Raw genomic sequence first — 22,110 nt, 5'->3', positions numbered from 1 at the left:
ACCATTTTTATAATGATGGTGATGCATGGCATGCAAAGCAGGAGCTGGAAGCTCACAGCAGTTCTGCACAGACATAGGTTTCTTTCTTTCTTTCTTTCTTTCTTTCTTTCTTTCTTTCTTTCTTTCTTTCTTTCTTTCTTTCCTTGTATTTGTCTGTGTTTAAATGGATGTTATTGCTTTATAAAGGGACAAACACAACAGAAAGACCAGTTTTTTTCATACATTTAACCCTACACTTTATTCAGTCTGTGGAAGTAGAAACTTTTTTATGTAGACAATATAAAATTCAGCAAATGTCAAAAGATCAGTTTAAAGTAGCTTTGTCATCATACTGCAGTTGCCTTGAATGTCGACACATTTGTATTGATACATGAATTCTGTGTTTTTTGAAGAAGAGCATGTAAAGGGAACAGTCCTGGCTGATGTTTAGGCAACACAGTGACACATCACACTAGTTTCCAATCAGGTATAAATTTTTCCTTTTAATATAACTCCCTTTAATATCATCTCATTGTAGACTAACTCTTTTACTGGACTACTTCTACTGGACCCTTGCTTGTGTAACAGGAGCATTTATGTTGTTGTAAAACAGCAACCACTGCTACTGGAGAACAGTATGGCTTTAAAGATAAATTGCATTGTTCGCTGTCAGAAATAAGTGTTTACTGAGTTTATGGCTATGATTGTAGCCTGGAATGGTATGCATCATTTAAAACCTTGAGAATCTTAGATTTACAATGGTGTATGACATGTGTACGTACTTGGAAGGAAGACTGAGTAAAATACATATTCAGTTGTCAGGTCATGCCCATGGAGCGTCTGGTACCAATGGGTTAATGAACTGAAACATGTTATTATTTAGTCTCTTTATTGTCTTACTGTCAGGGGAGGTACTGAACCTAAGGCAAAAAGATTAGAAGCATAGTTGTTGTTCTTTCCAGTATTCTTTCAAGCTGCTGCAGGATTTTTATGATGGAACAGAATCCTGGTGCCAAACTTGTTTCAAGCTCCTACACAAGTACAGCATACTGTCTCTGTCAGATCACGACATGATAATGTCATATCTTTCAGCTTATTGTTATGTACAATGCAATTTACACTAACACATAAGATAAAAGTCTTTGTTCTCGTTAAAACATTTAATTAACTATTTGTTATTTTCAGGATGTACATTTTGACCACAAGCATAATTACCAAAAAATATCATAAAGCATGAGTTTGTAATGATGTTGAGTTAGAAGCAGAGGGAAATGTTGTTAGTCTCTGACTTCATGTTAAAGATGCATTGTCTCCCCCCAGAAAACTGGAGATTTTGACTTTCAGTGTGAGTGCAGAGGGGTCACCACAGCCACAGTGAAGCATTGTTCAGTCAGGTCATGTCCTCTGTAAGCAGACTGTCATGAAACAAATGAGCAATATAGAACTACAAGAACATGTTTATGATCGGGATGTTTTTATTTTTTAACAAATCATGTAAGTTTTTATTTGGCATAAACAAATCCAGACGTGTTTTGTTCACTCCATACTGCAGTTAGAGTTCAGATAACTGGTATAAACCTGCTCTTTTACTTGTGTAAACTATCATTGTGTACTTGAAATCATTTGTTAGACACCACAAACATGCAAGATTCAGCATTTCTGTTTCCTGTATCACTGACGTACTGAAACTCTTTTATAAAAAACTATTAAGGAAGTTTTCCTTATATTTTCAGATGAATAACTTTGGTGTTAGAAAGCAGAACTGACACCATATCTTTATGACACTACCAGAGAGTTTTAATCCTGTGTCCTGAATTGTCCCAGTCAGCCATTAAGGGAGCATGTACATTGGCCCTATTGTCTTCAGGCACTTTGTCTCTGCTGTGACTCCAAGCATGTGTTCAGTGGGTGAGGGTCAGAGAGGCAGGAGAAGAAGTGCCTAAACTACAGCGGATGGAGCTGACTGCAACTGTCTATATTTGGCAAACATCTTGACACTTTATGATGTGATGAGGTCAAGTGATGAAGCGGAAATTACCATATGGCGTAAGTACTATTATTGAGATAGTGAGTCATAATTTATAGTTGGTCAAACTTTTGATTTGTAGTTTTCAAATGAGTGAACAAAGAAGAAACCATAAGTTATTAGTAAATACAGGAAAATCTCTGTGTTAAAATTACTGCTGATAAATTAAAAAAAAGACAGGAAGACTAGGTCTTGACATGCAGCTGAGTGGAAGTTACGCTCTCACCACAAACTCAACAGTATTCTTCCTGAATTCTTTCAGAGAAGCAGGGGCGTGCTTGGGCCAGTTTAGGAGTGTGGTGTAAGGTTGTCGTCTGTAAGGAAGTGGCTGTGACAGGTCGAGGAGAGCCGGCAAAGGTGTGGCCTCACAAGAACAGCAACACAACGTGCAGGTAGACGGCATAAAGCCTGATCAGAGCCCTGATCTGCTTCTTTACAGAGACTGTCTGCACTTGGATAATGACACGATCACTCCTATTGTGGGCTCTCATCCTAAATGCCTCTCTAAAGTCCTCAGGTAAGTCACTGGATACCATTACCGCCATTCAGCAGAGAGGCTAATTAATAACTAAAGCCTAGCTTTGCTCTATCCTATTTATTTTTTAGTACTTTATTGTGCAGGTTTCTGTTACTGATCATCAGAATTCCCTAAAGGAGGCATGATGATTTATCTTAAGTAAAATGATTGTAAGAATTGAAGATTATAAATCCACGAGTGTTCCAGTAGTTCAATTGTAATGAATGATGTCTTTTTCTGCTTAATTTATGGGTGATCTACCTTTAGATAAGCTCACCACTGGGTCAAAAGCTTTTGTACAACATGATTGCTGAAGCAGAGGGATTGTGTGGATTTATCCTGGTTGGCAGGACACCTTGCTGTCATTTGGTTGTAACATGCTTGTTACCATAAAATAATACCTCTCAACAAAATGAGAGGAATTACTCTAAATGTCTTGATGGCACTCCGTAGGAGATGGACTTTGGATCACAAAAAAAGGTACCACTCCCTTTGGTATTATTGTGTACCTGGCTGACAGGTAAACATGACTCAGACGCAGTTATTTAAAATAGATTTTATTGACTGAATAGTCTCTTTGGTCAAAGAGTTTTGTTTCCCTAAAAAGATAACATCAAATGAAACTGCACACTCACTGGTTTTATCCATCTTGGCAGCAATGGACTGACATTATAACAATAATAATGGTTAATGTTTTCACTACTATTAAGAATATTAATGCTGTTTCCATTATTTGATAATAAGACTAAATAAAACGAACTCTGACTTTTGATGCTGTAATGTTTTCACACACAGCCTGTCTTTAACAACAGGATGTATGCATACTTTGGTCTCAAGTGAAGAAACACGTTTTCATGATTTTAAACCCTTTTTGTAAGCAAATAACATAACTTGGTTCAGCCCTTTGGGTTTTGTGTTGATACTACACTTACTATTAATGTGTAATGACTGGCTAAACAGACAAAAGAAAATCTCATAATCACTGTACAGGATGATTGCTCAAGGATTTGAGCACAAGTCAGAGATGCAAGTGCACTTGCAGGCAAATCAGTAGCATCTTTGTACTAATCTTTTCCAGACTGTATACCTGATGTGTGGTGAAGCATGATATCCTGATCCTGTCTGCAAAGCTGCAGTCTTTTTTAAGCCCACATATTAACTTGCAACTAGGGCTCATTAGTTGCTGTTTTTCTGTACTTGATATGATGAGCTGCACACACCAGGAGCCAGAGTAGAAGTAGGACTCGGCATGGGGCAGACTGGGACAAAAAAATCATCCCTGGCATTTTGGCTAAGACCAGCCCATATGTGATCATTCACACAAATGTTTGTGCCCCCTTAAATGTAAATATTTACTGTGCTCCTTCTTAAAGATACTAAAACCATGCAGTGAGAGTGAATACTTTAAATACTTCCATAAAACATGTCATTTGTTAATAAAATAATAATCTAGACGGGAGCACATTGATGAATATTACAGCAAAATTCATCCCACTTTGAGTTTAATGGAGAAAACAGAAGGAATAGAAATGAGAAATGATGGATCAGAAGAAATCTGTTCCTGGACAAAGTGTAGAAATAGTGTCTCTGTGTCTGTTTTTTTCTTTGTTTTGATTTTGTTTTTTGTTTTTTTTTGTTTTGTTTTTTTTTTTTTTACAAAATGACACATTCAGGTCCAGACTGTGGATATTGGATTGGATTAAGTCATGTATTATAATGGATTGGATATTGGATTTTCAGGTAGACAAACTGCTGCATCAGTATAACATTGTCATGGCATAATTGCCTAGTGAATTTTTAAAGATTTTATAGACAAAATTGTCTGGCAATCAGCCCACAACCAATAACAAATAAGCTCATAAAGATAATCAGAAATCTGCTGACTCACTGTTAATGTTGAATGATTTAGCTCTCACTTTCAATTAGGAAGACATAAAAGAACACAATTTAAGATCTGCTGTTTTTACCAGTGAATACAACCAATTAACCAGCTGTTCTCCTGCTGGAAACACTGAAGTCATCAAATAATTTCATAAATGTAAGGAGACAAACTAATGTGGTAATAAAATGTCTTTCAACATTAACGAGAGCTTAGCCATTATCTTCTTTTCTTCCAACACCTCAACTAATGGGTCAAAGGGGCATTCCAGTACAGATCACTCCTGTACTGGGATGCCTCAGTACAGTCATGCCAGCAATGAATGCAAGCTAACATCAGATGGAAGAATTTCTGTCATTGATCAATGCGTCTGATTTTACTTCTATCAAGTCTGACAAAAGCTGAAACTACGATGTGTCTGACTATTAAGTTTTAACATTTACTCGTTCATGAAGTTACACATATCCCACACTAAATCCCAGCTTTTGCCTCACTTTTTCTTGGCGGCATTATGTTCCTTCTTATAGGTAGCGTTTCATTTTGTAATATATTTGTAAAAATTTTAAAGCTATAGTTTTTAACCAGGTTAAAGCCATTATGTTTTCATCAGAGCACTGTAGTGTACTGTGTGACATGAATCATGGCGTTGCCTCTAACAGACCTGTGGGGTTAGTGTCTTACCTGCAGTAGACAGCAATCAGCAAGTATCAGAGAAGAGTCCTGATTGGTGGACTATGGCTCAGACAGTGAACAATCTAGAAACAAATCAAACCCCAAAAGTCTGCATGCAGATTGGCCTGTGGTCAGTGTAACATGACCCATGTTGCAACTCTAGTCTGTGTAACTGTCTGACTTAAAAGTGAGTCAGCCATAACTGAAATCTGCCTTGAGATGAGAGCTCAATTGAGATGTCATTTAAATTTATCTAGTTCAGCATCATTGTGCAATAAGACTAAGGCAAACTTCCAGATTTTCAGCTAAACAGTAGCATCCATTTGGGTGGACAAAAACAGAGAAAAATAACACAATAAAGTCTTGAAAGGAACTTTAATACCACTCACTCAGCTTGAGAAATTAAAATTGAAACCTGCATCAAGGCCAGCAGTGATGCAGTGCTCACGGTTGGAAAAAAGTCTCTGTGCCTCTCCTCCATTACATCATTAACTGTTAACTAAATGGGTTCATGATGTCAACTCTTAGTTTCATGCTCTCTTAAATATAGAATATACTAGGAGATTGATTTTGTCTTCTGTTTATAATAAGAATAGGGTTTTTTTAGGCAGGGTTGGGGATGGATACATTACGAATGACAAGGTGCTATAAAAGGATCTCTGGTCAGAGCCTCTTCTCACTCATAACCATGTTTCCATCAAGCTAGAAAAACAAAAATGTCAGTCTCACCAAAATGGGACAAAATCGTAGCTCTCAAGGCTGACTTGACATCTAGAGGTTGTGATTGGGGTTCTTTTCACTCATTATTGTATATGGTCAACCTGTCTCAAATTTGTTTTCTGTGTCCACAGAAAGTCACAGTCCTGAGTTTGAAGTGGGAAAAGACTATGAGCTGGTTCGACCTGTTAGACTTCACACAGTGAGAAAAAGACATGCAGAGGTACTTTTTATGTTAACAGAAGCATCACTGAAAACAAAATATCCATGTCACTCCAGCACAGATTTTGCATGCAAACAATTCTGGTTACGAAGCAAAAGGGGAAATTAAAAAAATGAACAGAATTTTCAATTAGTTTGTTTTTTACAGAACCTCCGACCACTGACGACTAAATATGCAATGACGGTGGGAGGAAAAGACATTGAAATAGAACTGGAAAAAAATAAGTAAGTTCTCACTTCCTTAAAAGAATTACTTTGAATGAAACATAACTATTTGTAAATAATGATCACTTGACCCTGTCCAGTTAATCTCACCATTGTTTTTGTTAAAATAAAAGCGCATGTGTGAGGGAAAACATAAGAGGAACAGAAATATGGAATAGATAAGTCTTTATAGAAGTGCTTCACTGCAACTTCCCGGTTTTACTTTCTTCTTCACAGAATTTCTGGTCTGTTTAAAGAAATTTTACCAAGTCACATATAAACAGAAATGCTGAATTTCTGATAAACGTGTTAGCTTTTATTGATTTATATACTCTCATCATCAGTGAATTACTCACCAGTGGATACAGTGAGACGTACTATCAAGATGATGGAACTCGAGTCACCACAGTCCCACATGACATTGTAAGTCTTTGTGTTTGTAGACCAGTTTCAGTTCCCAGCGGATGTGATTCACCACAGATTGTAGGGAACTGTGCTTACTAAATTGAATATTTACATACTTATAAGTTATAATTAGATTTTCTCGCTTGAAAACTCACTTATCACTTTTGTGTCCTTGACAGGATCACTGCTACTACCATGGGAAGATTGTGAATGACAGTGAATCATCTGTTAGCATCAGCACTTGTGATGGGCTCAGGTGAGTCCTCACAATTTATTTTCTCATCATGTGATGCTTGGGGTGAAAGCTCCATTTTGATTGGCTGTAGGGTGTCTACCAATTCCTGCTGTTTATTCAGGCTTTGGTAGTGGTTTGTGAACAATGATATGGCTAGATAGCTAGCAACTCATCTCATTGACTAATAAAGAAAACAGATCTAATTAAATACTTTAATCAACTGTCTACATTTTCATTCTCTTGAAATCCTGCTTGGATATATTTTTTAGGCTAACACCTGACGTAAAGGGTTGTATGAGCTAAATGGATAAATTTAATGTTGCATCCAAGGTTTGCCTCAGCTGTTAATAACTGCATTAATGCCTCAAAAGATGACTATTTTTGCCAGCTGTTTGTGAAGCTCCTAGACGTTACTAGAGAAGCAACCTTATGGTCTGTAGATATAAACCATAGTTTATTGGTATTACCAAATTTGGCCTCATGTAAAACACAAAAGATTCAGCCAGAGAACCACTTTTACAATTAGAGTTGTGGATTAAGTTTATAATATGGAACCTAAAGTCCTTGTTATTAACGTAAAATGAAAAAAAACATTAGGCTAACCCTACCTTACACAGGTAGGTAGCGTTAGCTTAGGTAAATATTAGGCAGGTATGGAGCAAAAGGTTTACTGTCTACCACCTCAGGAGACATATATGTGTCTTTTTCACAGATAAATGCTATCCCATCACAAGCTAATTAATCATTATAATGCCAGCCAGGCAGGTGCTAAATGTTTGTTGTTAGCTAGTTAAACCTTTTCTCGCAAGGTGACAGAGTATATTATCAGTTGCAAGCAGCTGCCTGCTGATAACTTCAAATCAATGAGGTTACAGGCACAAAAAGATAACTAGAATGCTTTGTAAAGCTGATTAAAGAACAGCAATGTTAGCTTTATTTGCTTTACTTACCTTTTCTGAAAAGAGTGACTGGTTTGTCTTAATCTTAGGGGTTACTTCAGAACATCTGCCCAGAGATACTTGATTGAACCCCTGTCTGGTGACGATGAAGGGGACCATGCAGTGAGAACTCTTAATGACAAGACTCCAACACCTGCTGTATGTGGCGTCACCAACACCAGCTGGAGTGATGACTTTGAACCTCCAACAAGCCGCAGCCGTTCCAGATCAGCGGCAAGTATATTACCACCTCAACACACTGCACCTTTAGGCAATATGAGGTTAAATGTGGCATCAAATAAAGTAAACTTGTTTTATTTTATGTTATTCAGGGTACATCTATTGTCCAGCAACAGAAATACATTGAGCTCTTCCTTGTTGCTGATAACCGTTTGGTAAGGTTTTCTCATCCTGTGGATAATTTCTCAAAATAAAGGTTCACAGATGTTTAGTTACCTTGAACTTTGGCTGGATTCTGCTGAGCACTTTACAGTGTTACTCATTAATCTAAAAAACACAGGGTTTCTGTCTGAGCACTTTAGGGTCAGTTTTGGATTCAGTGTTTTGTCCAAGGACACTTCAACAGTAAGGGACTGAACAGCTGATCTATTGATCTGTAAATAAGTCCCTGAAAACTTATCTACCTGAGTCAGAGCTTCCTTAGAAATTGAATTTATAAGGTGTTAAAATTTCACTAGGGGATGTGACTTTGATTTGTTGTTTCAGTACCTTAAAATGAACAAAGACCTGACCGAGCTGAGAAAGAGGGTGTTTGAAGTAGTCAACTTTGTCAACATGGTGAGTCTGGGCTTTTCTTCTTTCAGAGAAAACGCCACTGGACAAATGGCACATAAACTGCCCAGCTACAGTTTATAACTTTTTAGTTACGTTCAAATATATATTCTCCATTTCCCTATCTCCCCTATCTGTACAACAGTAGCCATAATTTACCAAATTTTGTTAAAAAGTGTAGTTGTTATTCTTCTCTTAATGTCTGTTGATCTTCTACAGGCATACAAACCCCTGAGGACCTTCATTGCTCTCATAGGTCTGGAAGTCTGGTCTGACAGGGACCTAATCTCCGTGACTCCCCCAGCTGGGGCAAACCTGGATGCTTTCATGAACTGGAGGAACTCTGAGCTGATGAAGAGAAAACCACATGACAACGCCCACCTCCTCAGGTCTGAATAAACTCTATACATGGAACCCAGTGTATCTCAGACCATGTAAGGATAATGCATTAAAATGTACTGTATCCTATGTGGAGACTGTAAACTACAGGATGTTGCATAAAGTGAAGTTTCCTTTCAGATTTAGCTTGTTAACATACTGACCTTTACATCGTGCAGCTTCTTTTTCTCAAGCTGTCGTGGTTTGTTTCACAAGTCTATTTTCTCACATAAGACCTTAATGTCCTGGACTCTTTAGGTTTCGACATAATGCTTTTGTAACTTGTCTTAACTCACACAGTGGAACATGACTGGCTGTACGGCTTGTTCTGTTGTCACAAAATGTGCTCTTATTATCACATCTCAAAATTTTGGAAAGTACAGAGAAAATTGTGTATTAAGAAGAAATCACACTTTAAACAATGGCTTTTATTGTTACAGTCAAAGGGAACCAGTGTGTCCACTGATAAGCTGAACAAATGTTTATTTGAATATTATCTTTTGATTAGTAGAGCTTCAGAACTGCTTGAAGCAATATATTTTTGCATGACATTTCATAACCAACCCACAGCACAGCTGTAGCAAAAAAATTATCATCTTGGCTGTTTGATTTTACCACTAACAGAATATATACTGCATCATTTTGATAAATGAATGGCTGAACATTGTGGAACATTTTATTTTTATTTTATTTTTTTAAGTAGGGACAGAGTGTAAGGGGGTAAGTGTGTCTCATTTTGTGTTTCAGTGGTATTGACTTTGAAGGAGCGACTGTGGGTCTTGCCTTTATCGGGACTCTCTGCTCTGGTCACTCAGTCGGTGTAGTGCAGGTGAGCTAGCCAAGGATGAATCCTAACGTTGATGCTGCTTTACTATACTTAATGAATATTTCTAGATCTCACCTCATGAATCGGAACAAAATATTTTACACAACTTATTTCTTCCCAGATGATGTGCAGATTTGAATGGACTTGTTTAACCTTGTGGCTCAAATTATGGGATTTGAATTAAATGTTTCCTCACTTTTGTACATTATCAGTACAAATTTTCGTATTGTCCCTAAATGACCTTTTAGATCCTTAATTTTTTCAAGCACCATTAAGAGACCAATGTTAGTATAGTTTGATCTGTTACCAAATTGCAATAAAACTAAGAGGCCTGAGAAATATGTGTGAAACACCACCTGCTACATGTTAGCAAAGTCCCACTCTCAGTATTTATTGAGTCTGACTTTAAATGTTGCGATTATATGCAAAGTTGTAAGAAGCATTGCTAGGAAACAAGATTTTAATCTCAGAGTACTGTCATAAGATTACATAATATGTCACTTTCATAATTGCTGTGGTCAGATAAGCAAACTGAGGAAACATATATTGTTTTCACATGTTTGAAGTCAAACATTGTTGCCTGTGTGCTTTAAATGGATGTTAAATGATGGATGAGTGGATGCTGATTACTTTTAATATGTTTCCACTCAAAGTGAGCCTTGCTACCTCTTATTGCAGGATCATAATGACAATGCTATTGCAGTGGGAGCGACACTGGCTCATGAGATGGGTCACAACTTGGGTATGAACCATGATGACTCCAGTGCCTGTGCTTGCTCTGGGGATAGCTGCATCATGGCTGCAGCCCTCAGGTAATAAAAAGAAACATAAAGCCCCAATCAAAGGGTGTGTGTGTGTGTGTGTGTGCACTGTCAAAGATTGAGTTGTTTATCTGTGTTTTGTTTACCTCATGTGTTAGCTGAGTGAGGTGAGGGGACCAGTGGAAAATGTGAAATTAAAGTAGGGCAAATGACTTAGATAAGAAAATAAACAAGCTGATGCAATTACACTGACTAGTTTTACTTTAGTTAATCATTGATCCTTTGTATTAGATTCTTCCTCTACCTTTGATAACTTCAGAGGGTGGCATATCAGAAAAAGTGTGAGAACTACTAGTTTAACAATATGCAGAAATGTGAGATGTTTTAGGAAAACGACACATCTACATTTTTCATTCAAAGACAAAATGCAGCCAAAACTTCTTGTTTGTTTCTTTTAAGAAGCCAGGGTTAAGACACATGTCTTGACATATAATTTTGTTATTCTCAGAAAAGGGTTCCTCACTATGGGGAAATAGGGATAAAAAAAAAAGAAAAGAAAAGAAACAAAAAGAAAAATGACAATGGCTTGGCAGAGGTCTACCCTGTTTGAGTGCTTCTAGCATCATAGATGTTAAGAGAAGTTCAAATAGGTGGTGTCCTTTTCTTTTGGGGATTTGCATCTAAAATATGTGACAAAGTAAATGACAACCACAAGGAAACAAAAACTTCCACCAATGTGAAAATAAAGTAAAATAAGTTCTCATGAGCTGATCTTTATGACTTTTATCTGACCTGGCAAAGATTAAAATGAGGTGACTCATCTACTGTTTCTGGTTTGATCAAACAATAAACTCATGACTGACGGGCATCTTTACAGATATGATTTAATATCCACTATATGGCCTAATTAATTAGCTTCAAAACATTTCTTCTTTGATGCTTTTCAAAAGCTTGATTCAGATTTTAAGTAGAAAGTAAAGTAAAGCGAATCCTGGTTATAGCTCATAGCCAACAGTTTAACAAATTCTTGTTTAATAATGAAGGGCTATGTGAAAAAATGTCTGGCTGTAGGGATTTTCTTCACTGCGACACCACCGGTGGCCACGAGGAGAAAGGAGCAGTGAGATGTTGTGGCAGTTTCACATTGCTTTTAGAGAACTCTTACAGTGTTTTGACTTAATTGTACACTACAGATTTAATAGTTTACATGTCTGCTTTAACTCTTATGGACAGTCAACAGTAGAAGTCCCGGCTTAAAACCATTTGGCTTGTATGTTGCTGGAAGGATGTAACTGTGGAGTTAACAAGGAATATGTGTTTTTCTTCAGCTATAATATTCCTCGCACCTTCAGCAGCTGCAGCAGCAGCAGCTATGAGAGGTACCTGACAGACCGCAACCCCAGCTGCATACTGGACAAACCTGACTTCAAGAGTTTAGTGGCTCCTGCATTCTGTGGAAATGGCTTTAAGGAGAATGGGGAGGAATGTGATTGTGGCACTGTGAAGGTAAAATCAATTAATCACTCATTTCTCACTGATGCTTTTCTCTCTTATGCAACCTTTTCATGCTCTCATGTGATGACATGGAGCTTTTCTTTTCAAAAACTCAATACAGGTCTAAAGGGTCATTATTTACCAGTAAACCTTACTGAATGTATTTTACACCAGTCCCTTGAGTGTTGATATGCTGTTATTGAAATGGCCTTGAATAATCTAACTCTATACACTACTATTGACATTTTATGCAACCACCTCCTTTTCATAGTGTTTATCATGTGCATCTTTTCTGGATGCCTTAATGAAAGTGGAGTGGGTTCTTTCCTTCACTGAAACAGGGGTGCAAGCTGTGAGGCTTCCTCACAGCAACCAATTCTTTTTTGAGATGACTTTCTTAAAAAAGGTTTAAACATTTAAGTCAAAAGCAAAGGAATTACAACTAAAACTAAATATCATGTAATGCTTGCTAGCTACTTTACTTACCTGACTGGCTGACCTATTACTCAGTACCAGTATACAAAGGCTCTGCTTACCAACAGGCATGCCAGGCAAATGCTTGGGGCCCTGAGCCAGAAGGGGGCCCCCGAGGGCTGACCAGCAGTGACAATGTGCATGGTTTGCAATAACAGTAGCCGGCCGGTGCAGAACTCCCTAAAGGGGCCCTGACCTGCAAGTCTTGCTCCTACAGCAACTAGGTGTGTCTTATGTAAACAAACAGATGGGAGTGGGCTTATTAAAATGAAAAGCGGTTTTGTACCTGACTATTACAAAAGAATGAATAGAATGTAGTTCAGAGCATCTCAGTCTGTCCTCCTGTTGAGTTCCTGGATGTCACAAGGCTGAAAAATAAAAACAGATAGCTTGGACAACACTTTTTCTCTAGTTGTCAAATTAAAACTGCTTCCAGTTAAACTAAACTTTCAAGCTAAGGAGCTATAGAATTTATGATCAAGAAATCTAGATAATGTACTACAAAGATGCATGGATGGAAGTTATTGTGTGCTGTGTGCAGGTGGTATTTATATTTTGTTTTCCACATGTGCTCAGGAGGCTTTATGCCTCAGAAAACAGCTTCATTTCATCTATGTGCTGTATTATGCCGTAAACGTTATCCTAAAGAGTCATAATGCAGGCTTCAGCACATAATTTAATCTCCTGTACTTGACCTACGTTAAATTGCCCCTGTTAATTTAAATAAAAATAGAAAATAATAAAATATAAAAGATTAGTGAAGGTTACCAAAGAACATCTAAAAGTTGCATAATGAAGAATTTAATGTTATTATAACAAAGCCAAATATTATTAACATGGTATTGTCATTGTAATAAGTATACATTATCAAGATAAAAGGGCAATGAACGCTGGTTGGAGAGGCCCCTGTGAAAGCCTGGGTCTCTAGACCCTAGAATCACCTCTGCCAACATAGCAAAGCTGTCTGGCAAGGCTCCAGCATGCCGCATGATACATCTCATGTAATAGACTTCAAATAGAATTAGTCAAAACATGACATTCAACATCATCTTCACTTGTTTGGACAGCAGGGGTTGTTGACTTAAGTGATTTTTATCCACAGATAGTACAGTTAACAAGAGCTTAAATTTATTTATCTTGTGCTGAAAACCTAAATGGCATTAATATTTGGGATAAACTGTGATATATAAAATTATTTTTTTCATGTTAATACTCTAATTTATTTATATTTTCTGTAGAGTAAAGCTTATGAAAACGTATCAAATTGCCATGCGTGCTTTGCATTTATGTGCTCCAGGGTTCAATCCCCGGCGTCTGCAGCCCCAAGGGGGGCAAAAGCCAGCTCTGAGGGTCTCTGAGGGTCGGTCCTAAGCCCATATAAATGCAGAGGGTTGCGTCAGGAAGGGCATCTGGCGTAAAATGTGTCAAATAAATGTGCAAATGCATCCTACAACTTCTATACCGGGTCATGCAGGTGGCAGCAGATTGTTCGTGGCAACCGCTGAAGGGAAAAAGCCAAAAGGAAAAAAGAAGAAAACTAATCAAATCACACTGCAGCAATACAGATTTACCCAGTTTCCATGCATGATTCACATCGCCTCATTGTTGCTGCTTTGAGATTAAAATTCATCAACTTGTTTTTCTTTGTCTAAACTCGACACATAGTTCTGTTAGCTTGTATCTGTCTAGCATGCTGCAACATGTTTATCTTAAACTCTTGCTGACCGAACTAAGAGAAAATCTCAAAACAAAGTCTTGTTGTCTTAGAGCCATTTGCATCCATGCACAGAAACAGATGCATTCAGCTGACCTCATTCAGCCACTTACTGACTGTGTACAGTGTTTCCATTGTTTATGGCACTATAATCCTTTTTCTTTTAGTATAAGTTGTTTTTAATTATTATTAAGATAGTACATTTACTGTGTAAATAAATTTTGTTATTTTCAGTGTGCTACATTTATGTATATTTATATTCACATTCTTACTACACATTCCCTCATTTTGGACTGTCAAATGCATTTTAAGATGATGATGATGATGACTTTTGTTTCTACATGTGAACATAAAGTTGTAACAAATGCACAGAATAGTTAAAGAACAAGTCATTTTCACCTAGAACATTCCAGTCTGAATCATGTGTAGACCTGTCACCAGCTCGCTGGTATTAAGAAGGCCCTTAGATGGCAGACTTTAAGTTACACAGGGGTGGGCCTCATCACCCCTCATTCCCATCTTCCAAAACAAGATTGGTTTGCTGGGTGGGGTTGATATGGCATGCAGCAGATATGTGTTGATGCCAGGGAATGATCATGGACAGCATCTCATGATAACTGTTTTATTAGATTAAATGAATAACAATAACCTGCTGAGAAATTGTTAATATTGTCCTTACAGGAGTGCACCAACCCATGCTGCAATGCCACCACCTGCACCCTGACGGCTGGTTCACAATGTGCCGAAGGCGAGTGCTGTGACAACTGTAAGGTGAGTCAATGCAAATTAATCAGTGTGTCTACCACCTTTTTATGTCTGGCACTTCCTCGTTGCAAAAAATAGCCCAGTTCTTTATTCAGCTACCGCCCTCCAGTGGACTTTTGTGGTATTACAAATACTTGTGCCAACAGGGTCATATCATATTTATGAGGCTCACCTCCAACTCAACACTCATGTTGTCATTTGAATGATAGATTTTCACTATGGAGGATGATAAACACTGAAGATAAAGCACAACCCATGATATAATGTAACCTTATATTTCTGTCAAAAGGGTGCTAAGCAGTTCCTCATTTCCTTATATTTTGCTTACAAGCTGCCAGACTTTCTTGAGCTGACCATTTTTGGAGGAATGTGTTGGTTTTTTGTTTTGTTTTGTTTGTTTTTTGTTGTTGTTGTTGTTGTTGTTTTAGTTTAGTTTAGTTTAGTTTGTTTGTTTGTTTGTTTTTGTTTTTCTTTTGCTATGCCTATATAAATCAACAAAGTTAAAAAAAAGGTATCAAACTCACAGGATGAACCACTGTTGTATTGACACATAACAGATAAATTGGCAAAGAACCAATTTTAAATGTGGTCTTTTGCTTCTATTTCTTTTATCTACAAAGCACCAAAGATAACACAGTTTGACAGACGTTAAAAAATACGAGAAAAAAAAATTGCATCAATATGGTGACTTCCAAAACATTATTAAATACTTGGCATATCTCAGCATGGTGTGCAGTGTAGCCTTAAAACATTTGGGGAAAGTGGAGGAGAAAAAACTACCTACATCAGATGACCAGGATCTGAAAGTGATGTCCATAAGAAATAGGGGGAAAAAAAGAACTGAGCTTAGAGATCCACCTACTGTTCACTGAAGCCTCTTCAGAAATGGTGCCACTGGAGAGAGGACTATCAAGAAGCCATTCTTAAGGAACTGAAACAGTGACATAAGACTGAGGTATGCCAAATGATGCAAGAACTGGACTGAAAGTCATTGGTCTGCTGGAGGGATGAATCCTCCCCAGAGTCTGGACCTCAACATTATTGAAGCAGTGTGGGATAATCTTGACAGAGAACAAAATAAAAGACAGCAAACATTCAACAAAGAGCTTTGGAAAGACTTTTACGAAGTCTGGAGAATTATTCCTGGAATCTTCTTAAAGAAATTACAAGAAAGCTAATCTAAGGTTGTTCAGGCTGTGTTGTAGAATAAAGGTGGATGAGACTAAACATGAAATGTGTTGGACTTGTTCCGTTTGCAGTGAAATAAGGACTGTAGTAAATATAGAAATCACATTTAACTTACAAGTATAGTATATTACAATGTGTGTTAACTGCCCCATAAACAAAATACTATAATTAAATGAATAAAAAGTAAATTATAGTGTTTATATAACAATATTTACACAATCATATAGTTTCATGATGTTCCATTCAGTGTTTTTCTTGTTGAGCATCAAAAACCTTACATGTAACAAAAGTTATTTATGGTGTTATATGTAATGAGATGGGACTTGTTGCACACAGATCTTGCCTCGCTCCAGGGAATGCCGCAGGAAGCAGAATGGCTGCGATCTGGCAGAGTACTGCGATGGAAAGAGCTTCACCTGTCCCGAGGATGTGTTTGCTGTAAATGGGCTCCCATGTGACGGAGACCTGGGATACTGCTTCAATGGCCAGTGTCCACAGAGAGAAAACCAGTGCATCAGACTCTATGGATCTGGTAAGTGTTCTGTTCTTACAAACTAGCTGGTCTGATCCACTGTCTGGTCATATATAATTGGTTATGTCATGTCATCCCCACCTGCATTCAGGTGCCATAGAGGCCCGTCAGTCCTGCTACAGCCAGAACACCAGAGGATCAAACTTTGGCTTCTGCAAACGTCTCTCAAACGACCAGTTTATCCCCTGCCAACAAGCGTGAGTTCAGCAGAGCAAAGAGTGACAGTTACTCAGCAGCAATGTGTAACAGGAATACGGGTGGATGGATATTCAACTGCAGTTAACACCAACTTTGTGTTTCCTTTGCAGAGATCTTTTATGTGGGAAATTATTCTGTCACAATGGTAATGCCAACCCAAACTACGGCCGCATGCTCATGATTGGGGATTGCAAGGCAGCTTTCTTTGATGACTACACCCAAGACTATGGCCAGGTGGATGCAGGGAGTAAATGTGGAGATGGAAAGGTACTTTTTCTCTTTAGAAATGTAGCAGAATGAGTTGTTGCTCATACAAATCAAAACCCTTGTTTTATCCTCTGTTTTCAAGGTGTGCAGCCAGAATCAGTGTATGACTCTGGAGACAGCATACAGAAATGTGAACTGTTCAGCAAAATGCCCAGGCCATGCTGTAAGTATATGCTAATAAATGTGTTTTCATTATAAACCAGTCTGTTGATTAGTTTATAAAATAATCAAACAGAAAATAAAGGCAGAAAATCCTCATATCTTTTAATGGTTTCAGCATAGTTTAGTATCACATATGCACCATTTCATCTTTAAACCAAACAGCTGCTAACATCTGTGCGTTCTACAGGTGTGCAATCACAGAAGTGAGTGTCAGTGTGAGCCTGGCTGGTTGCCTCCTAACTGTGATTCAAAGGATGCAAGTTTCAATTCCCTGCCTATAGGTAAGATCCATCAGCAGGTGTCTAATAGTGAACAGTGAAATTAAAACACTGCATCATGCTGCATCCTAACCAAACTCATTTGTATTTGATTTCTACAGGGACTACGATTGCTATCACTATTTCGGCTATCCTAGTGGTCTTAGGTGTCATTTTTGGTACGGTGGGATTCATATGGAAAAAACGGCAAAGTCCCATATTACCAACGTAAGTACTTTTCACCTAATAGGAGGTCTTTAAGTGGTTTCAGCATGTTTACAAGGGTTGGGTATCAGGCTAAATTTATTTTTCTTTCAATGACAGCACACAGACGCAGAGGAAGCAGCCAGCAGTGAGCAGTTCAGCCCCTCACATCAACAAGTTGACTGTTGGTCAACCCATGTCAGTCAGACAGGTAAAATGCAACAAAACACTGCGTCAAACTACTGTATGTCAGCTGTTCATTACACTATCTAATTCTGGCTGAAATTTTAGGCTCCAGTACCAAAGCCCAACAGAGCTCCACCTCCACCACCTCCAGCAGGAAACAGGCCTAAACCCCCAACTCAGACCTACATAGCTGCACGTCAGGTAACCAACTCCTCTAGGACTCAGCTGATCTGTTGCACACAACTTACAAGCTTCTCACTATCATGCAACTCAGCAGCAAGAAAATGAAAAAAATATCTAGTTAGCTCTTGTGTTAGTCCATTTTATAATTCATTAAACAGACTTGAGTTTTTTGTGTAAACTGAGAAGAAAAAAAAACCTTTACCACTTGAGGGCAGTACAAGCTGTAAATACAACTTAATGATGGGACACAGTTCTCAAATAACATGAGGTGCTGTGTAATTGAATATAAATACATTTGAAAATGATCTAGTTAACAATAGAGAAATACTTTCTAAATAAAATGTTTTAGATGTCTATTAAAGGTGCATTCTTACATTAAAGTTGGCACCAGCAACATGTTGCAACTGGGGGAAATAAGACTGGAAAAGTTTTGTAGGTAAAATAAGCTGGTGGAGCATAATCCCACAAAAAAAGTGAGTAAAACTGCTTGGCAAGAAAATATTAACATGACAGGGTCTAAAAGAGCATCTTGGTCTCTGTGGAAGACTGTCAACAGTTCAATTAAAAATTCAATTTGGAAAAAACATTCATCATCATATTTTTTAAAAAATAACAAAGACTCTAAATTTAGAGAAATTGTTATCTGAAAACAAATATGAACTGACTATGATCTTTAAACCCCCACAGAGCATTGTATTAACATGTGAAAACTTTACATGTGCAGATAAAATTCATCAGGTCGAGCAGACAATTCTGTAGTTAAAAATTTACGAGTTAAAACACAGCAGAACCTAAGCCAGTAGACATGCACTGCATCCACACTGATGCACACCGGTCTCCAGTATCTGTGGTGGTACATGGATTAATGCACAGCAATCTGCACATTTAACATCACCATTATTGCCTTGCAAGTCGGGTTTTGAAGCAACATGTGATGTCATTCAGATCATTTCAGCAAGGTGAAACATGTAGCCTAACACTTGGACTAACAGAGTCTGGGATCTAAACTGGCCCACCTGCAGCCCAGATCTGTTCCTCACTAAAAGGTTAATAAAAACACAATAAGGGAAACCCTGAACTGTTAATATTTAGCAAGAGTGGAAAAGAATTTCACTCTCAAAACTCAGTTCCCAAACACTTCCAGAGCAATTAATCGTGCAACACAGTGGTAAACATGGCCATGCCTAAACTCTGTGGGACATAGAACTGACATCTAATTCAAAATTATCATATATTGACAACAAAATTTTGAGTTCCAAAATTTTGTGGGTTCCATTTTAACTTTTTTAATTTTAATTTATTTATTTGACAGGGACATGCACAGCAATCCATTGACCTCAAAGGGAAACATGGTTGATGCTACAGCTGCTACTAAACTATTTTTAGTTAAATGATATAAATAGTTTGCAAATCATTGCATTCACAATTTATTGTCTCCACTTTTCCTTAGGAAACAGGTTGCGTTACAACTTTATGGATAGCAAAAACAGCTAAAATGTTTGCACGAGCACCAACAAAGGAAATTCTGTACCATAAAACCAAAACATTGAGTTAAATGTGTCTTTGCTGGATGAAATAAATAAGTCTCTGTTATTTGTACTGGTTATTGAATTAATCTTTTTTGTACACTAGGCTTTGAGACCAGTACCTCCTCCAAAGGTCTGATGTGCAACAGGGCCAACTGTTCACAAACCAGCGGAGGTTCACCTTTTGCCTTCAGCAAGAGGCTGCTGGTGATCCACAGAGGCAGAGCTGTCCTGTCTCCACATGTTACTCCAGTGCTCTTCAGTGCAGTGCTAGAGCACCAAGGGTTTTATATCTGCAAGGAGAAACTGGACTCTAACACTGGTGTGCCATGCAGTGGGGACTTTGTTGCAGGGATTCACTTTTTGTTTGATAAATCGGTTTTGTTTTTTATTTTTTATTTTTTATTTTTTTTTACACTACTGGGCTTCAGTCAGTGCTGGCAGAAACAGGCCAGGCGTTGAATGTGAGCCATACGTTTTCAAGATATTTTTCATCACACGCTTTTAACTGGTTTTAATTGTCAAGCATTGCATTAAACTGTGTCACACTGGCTTTGCTGTGATGGTTAAGCATTTCTAGCACTGTGTGTGACTGCAACCTGAAATTACCCTGCCACACACTTTTGTGTTCACTTTGTCTTTGTTAAAAATACTGTGAAATAAGTTGTTTATATTTATATTTTGTTTATAAAAATTATAGTTACATTATGTAGAGTACAAATGAGCAGTATTTTTAAGTATTTTCTGCATCATTTACAAGTGCATCACTTCATTAAAGATATTTTCTATAAAAATATATACTGCATGTAAAATATGTAACATTGTCAGGATAAATACACAAATTGTTTGCTACTGGATTAAAATAATTTTGAGCTGAATAAACTGCCATCAAAGATTGAGACTGGATTAAATGTGTGACAGTACAGGCTCTAAGTTAATATTACTGATTTGGTTGTGGATGTTAATAGATTTTTACAGATTTATTATGCCTCCTCCCGTGGGCTCACCACCTGCAGGAGGGGCCATAGGGGTCGGGTGCATTGTGAGCTGGGCGGATGCCAGAGGCAGGGACCCTGGCGGTCTGATCCTCAGCTGCAAAAGGTAGCTCTAGGGACTTGGAATGTCACCTCTCTGGCGGGGAAGGAGCCTGAGCTGGTGCGCAAGATTGAGCGGTTCCGGCTAGCTATAGTTGCACTCACCTCGACGCCTGGCTTGGGCTCTAGAACCACTGTCCTTGAGAGGGGCTGGACCCTCTTCCATTCTGGAGTTGCTCCTGGTGAGAGGCGCCGAGCAGGTGTGGGCCTGTTCATTGCCCCCCGACTTGGCGCCTGTACGTTGGGGTTTACCGCGGTGGACGAAAGGGTAGCCTCCCTCCGCCTTCGGGTGGGGGGAGGCTTATGCACCAAATAGCAGTTCAGACTACCCAACTTTTTTGGAGTCCTTGGACGGGGTGTTGGAGAGCACCCCTTCCGGGGACTCCCTTCTTCTGCCGGGAGACTTCAATGCTCACGTGGGCGATGACAGTGAGACCTGGAGGGGCGTGATTGGGTCCTAATCTAAATCCAAGTGGTGTTTCCTTGTTGGACTTCTGTGCTCGTCATGGACTGTCCATAACGAACACCTTGTTCAGACATAAGAGTGTCCACATGTGCACTTGGCACCAGGACACTCTAGGTCGCAGTTCGATGATCAACTTTGTAGTCGTGTCGTTGGACTTGCAACCGCATGTTCTGGACACTCGGGTGAAGAGAGTGGCGGAGCTGTCAACTGATCACCACCTGGTGGTGAGTTGGCTCAGATGGTGGGGAAGGATGCCAGTCAGGCCTGGCAGACCCAAACGTATTGTGAGGGTCTGCTGGGAACGTCTGGCAGAGTTCCCTGTCAAAAAGAATTTCAACTCCCATCTCTGGCAGAGCTTCAACCACGTCCAAGGTGAGGCGGGGGACATTGAGTCCGAATGGGCTGTGTTCCGTGCCTCTATTGTCAAGGCAGCCAACCGCAGCTGTGGCCGTAAGGTCGTTGGTGCCTGTTGTGGCGGTAACCCCCGAAATCGTTGGTGGACACCGACAGTAAGGGATGCCGTCAAGCTGAAGAAGGAGTCCTATCGGGCCTTTTTGGCCTGTGGGACTCCAGAGGCAGCTGATGGGTATCGGTGGGCTAAGCGGAGCGCAGCTTTGGCGGTCACTAAGGCAAAAACTCGGGCATGGGAGAATAACTTCCAGACAGCTTCGAGGAGATTCTGGTCCACCATCCGGCGGCTCAGGAGAGGAAAGCAGTGCTCCGTCAACACTGTGTACAGTGGGGATGGGAGGCTGCTGACCTCCACTCAGGAAGTTGTGAGGCGGTGGAATGAATACTTCGAAGACCTTCTCAATCCCACCAACACGTCTTCTGATGAGGAAGCAGAGT

At 38.9% G+C, this 22,110-nt stretch overlaps 1 protein-coding gene across 1 annotated transcript; it reads left to right on the top strand.

Moving 5' to 3' along the window:
- Positions 1–1,841: 1,841 nt before the first annotated feature.
- On the top strand, positions 1,842–20,595 carry adam28 (ADAM metallopeptidase domain 28). The gene is made up of 23 exons (XM_041998304.1): positions 1,842–2,025; positions 2,268–2,522; positions 5,925–6,013; positions 6,161–6,237; positions 6,561–6,639; positions 6,801–6,877; positions 7,845–8,028; positions 8,127–8,189; positions 8,521–8,592; positions 8,806–8,975; positions 9,712–9,793; positions 10,469–10,602; positions 11,880–12,057; positions 14,915–15,004; positions 16,523–16,718; positions 16,810–16,915; positions 17,027–17,183; positions 17,266–17,346; positions 17,533–17,626; positions 17,725–17,830; positions 17,927–18,017; positions 18,098–18,193; positions 19,808–20,595. Exons 2-23 carry the CDS (start codon positions 2,465–2,467, stop codon positions 19,838–19,840), a joined length of 2,313 nt encoding a protein of 770 aa, XP_041854238.1. The 5' UTR covers positions 1,842–2,025; positions 2,268–2,464; the 3' UTR covers positions 19,841–20,595.
- Positions 20,596–22,110: the final 1,515 nt, after the last annotated feature.

The sequence above is a fragment of the Melanotaenia boesemani genome, chromosome 11, assembly GCF_017639745.1.
Source record: "Melanotaenia boesemani isolate fMelBoe1 chromosome 11, fMelBoe1.pri, whole genome shotgun sequence".
Taxonomy (NCBI): Eukaryota; Metazoa; Chordata; class Actinopteri; order Atheriniformes; family Melanotaeniidae; genus Melanotaenia; species Melanotaenia boesemani.
This window is presented reverse-complemented; position numbering and strand designations above follow the sequence as displayed.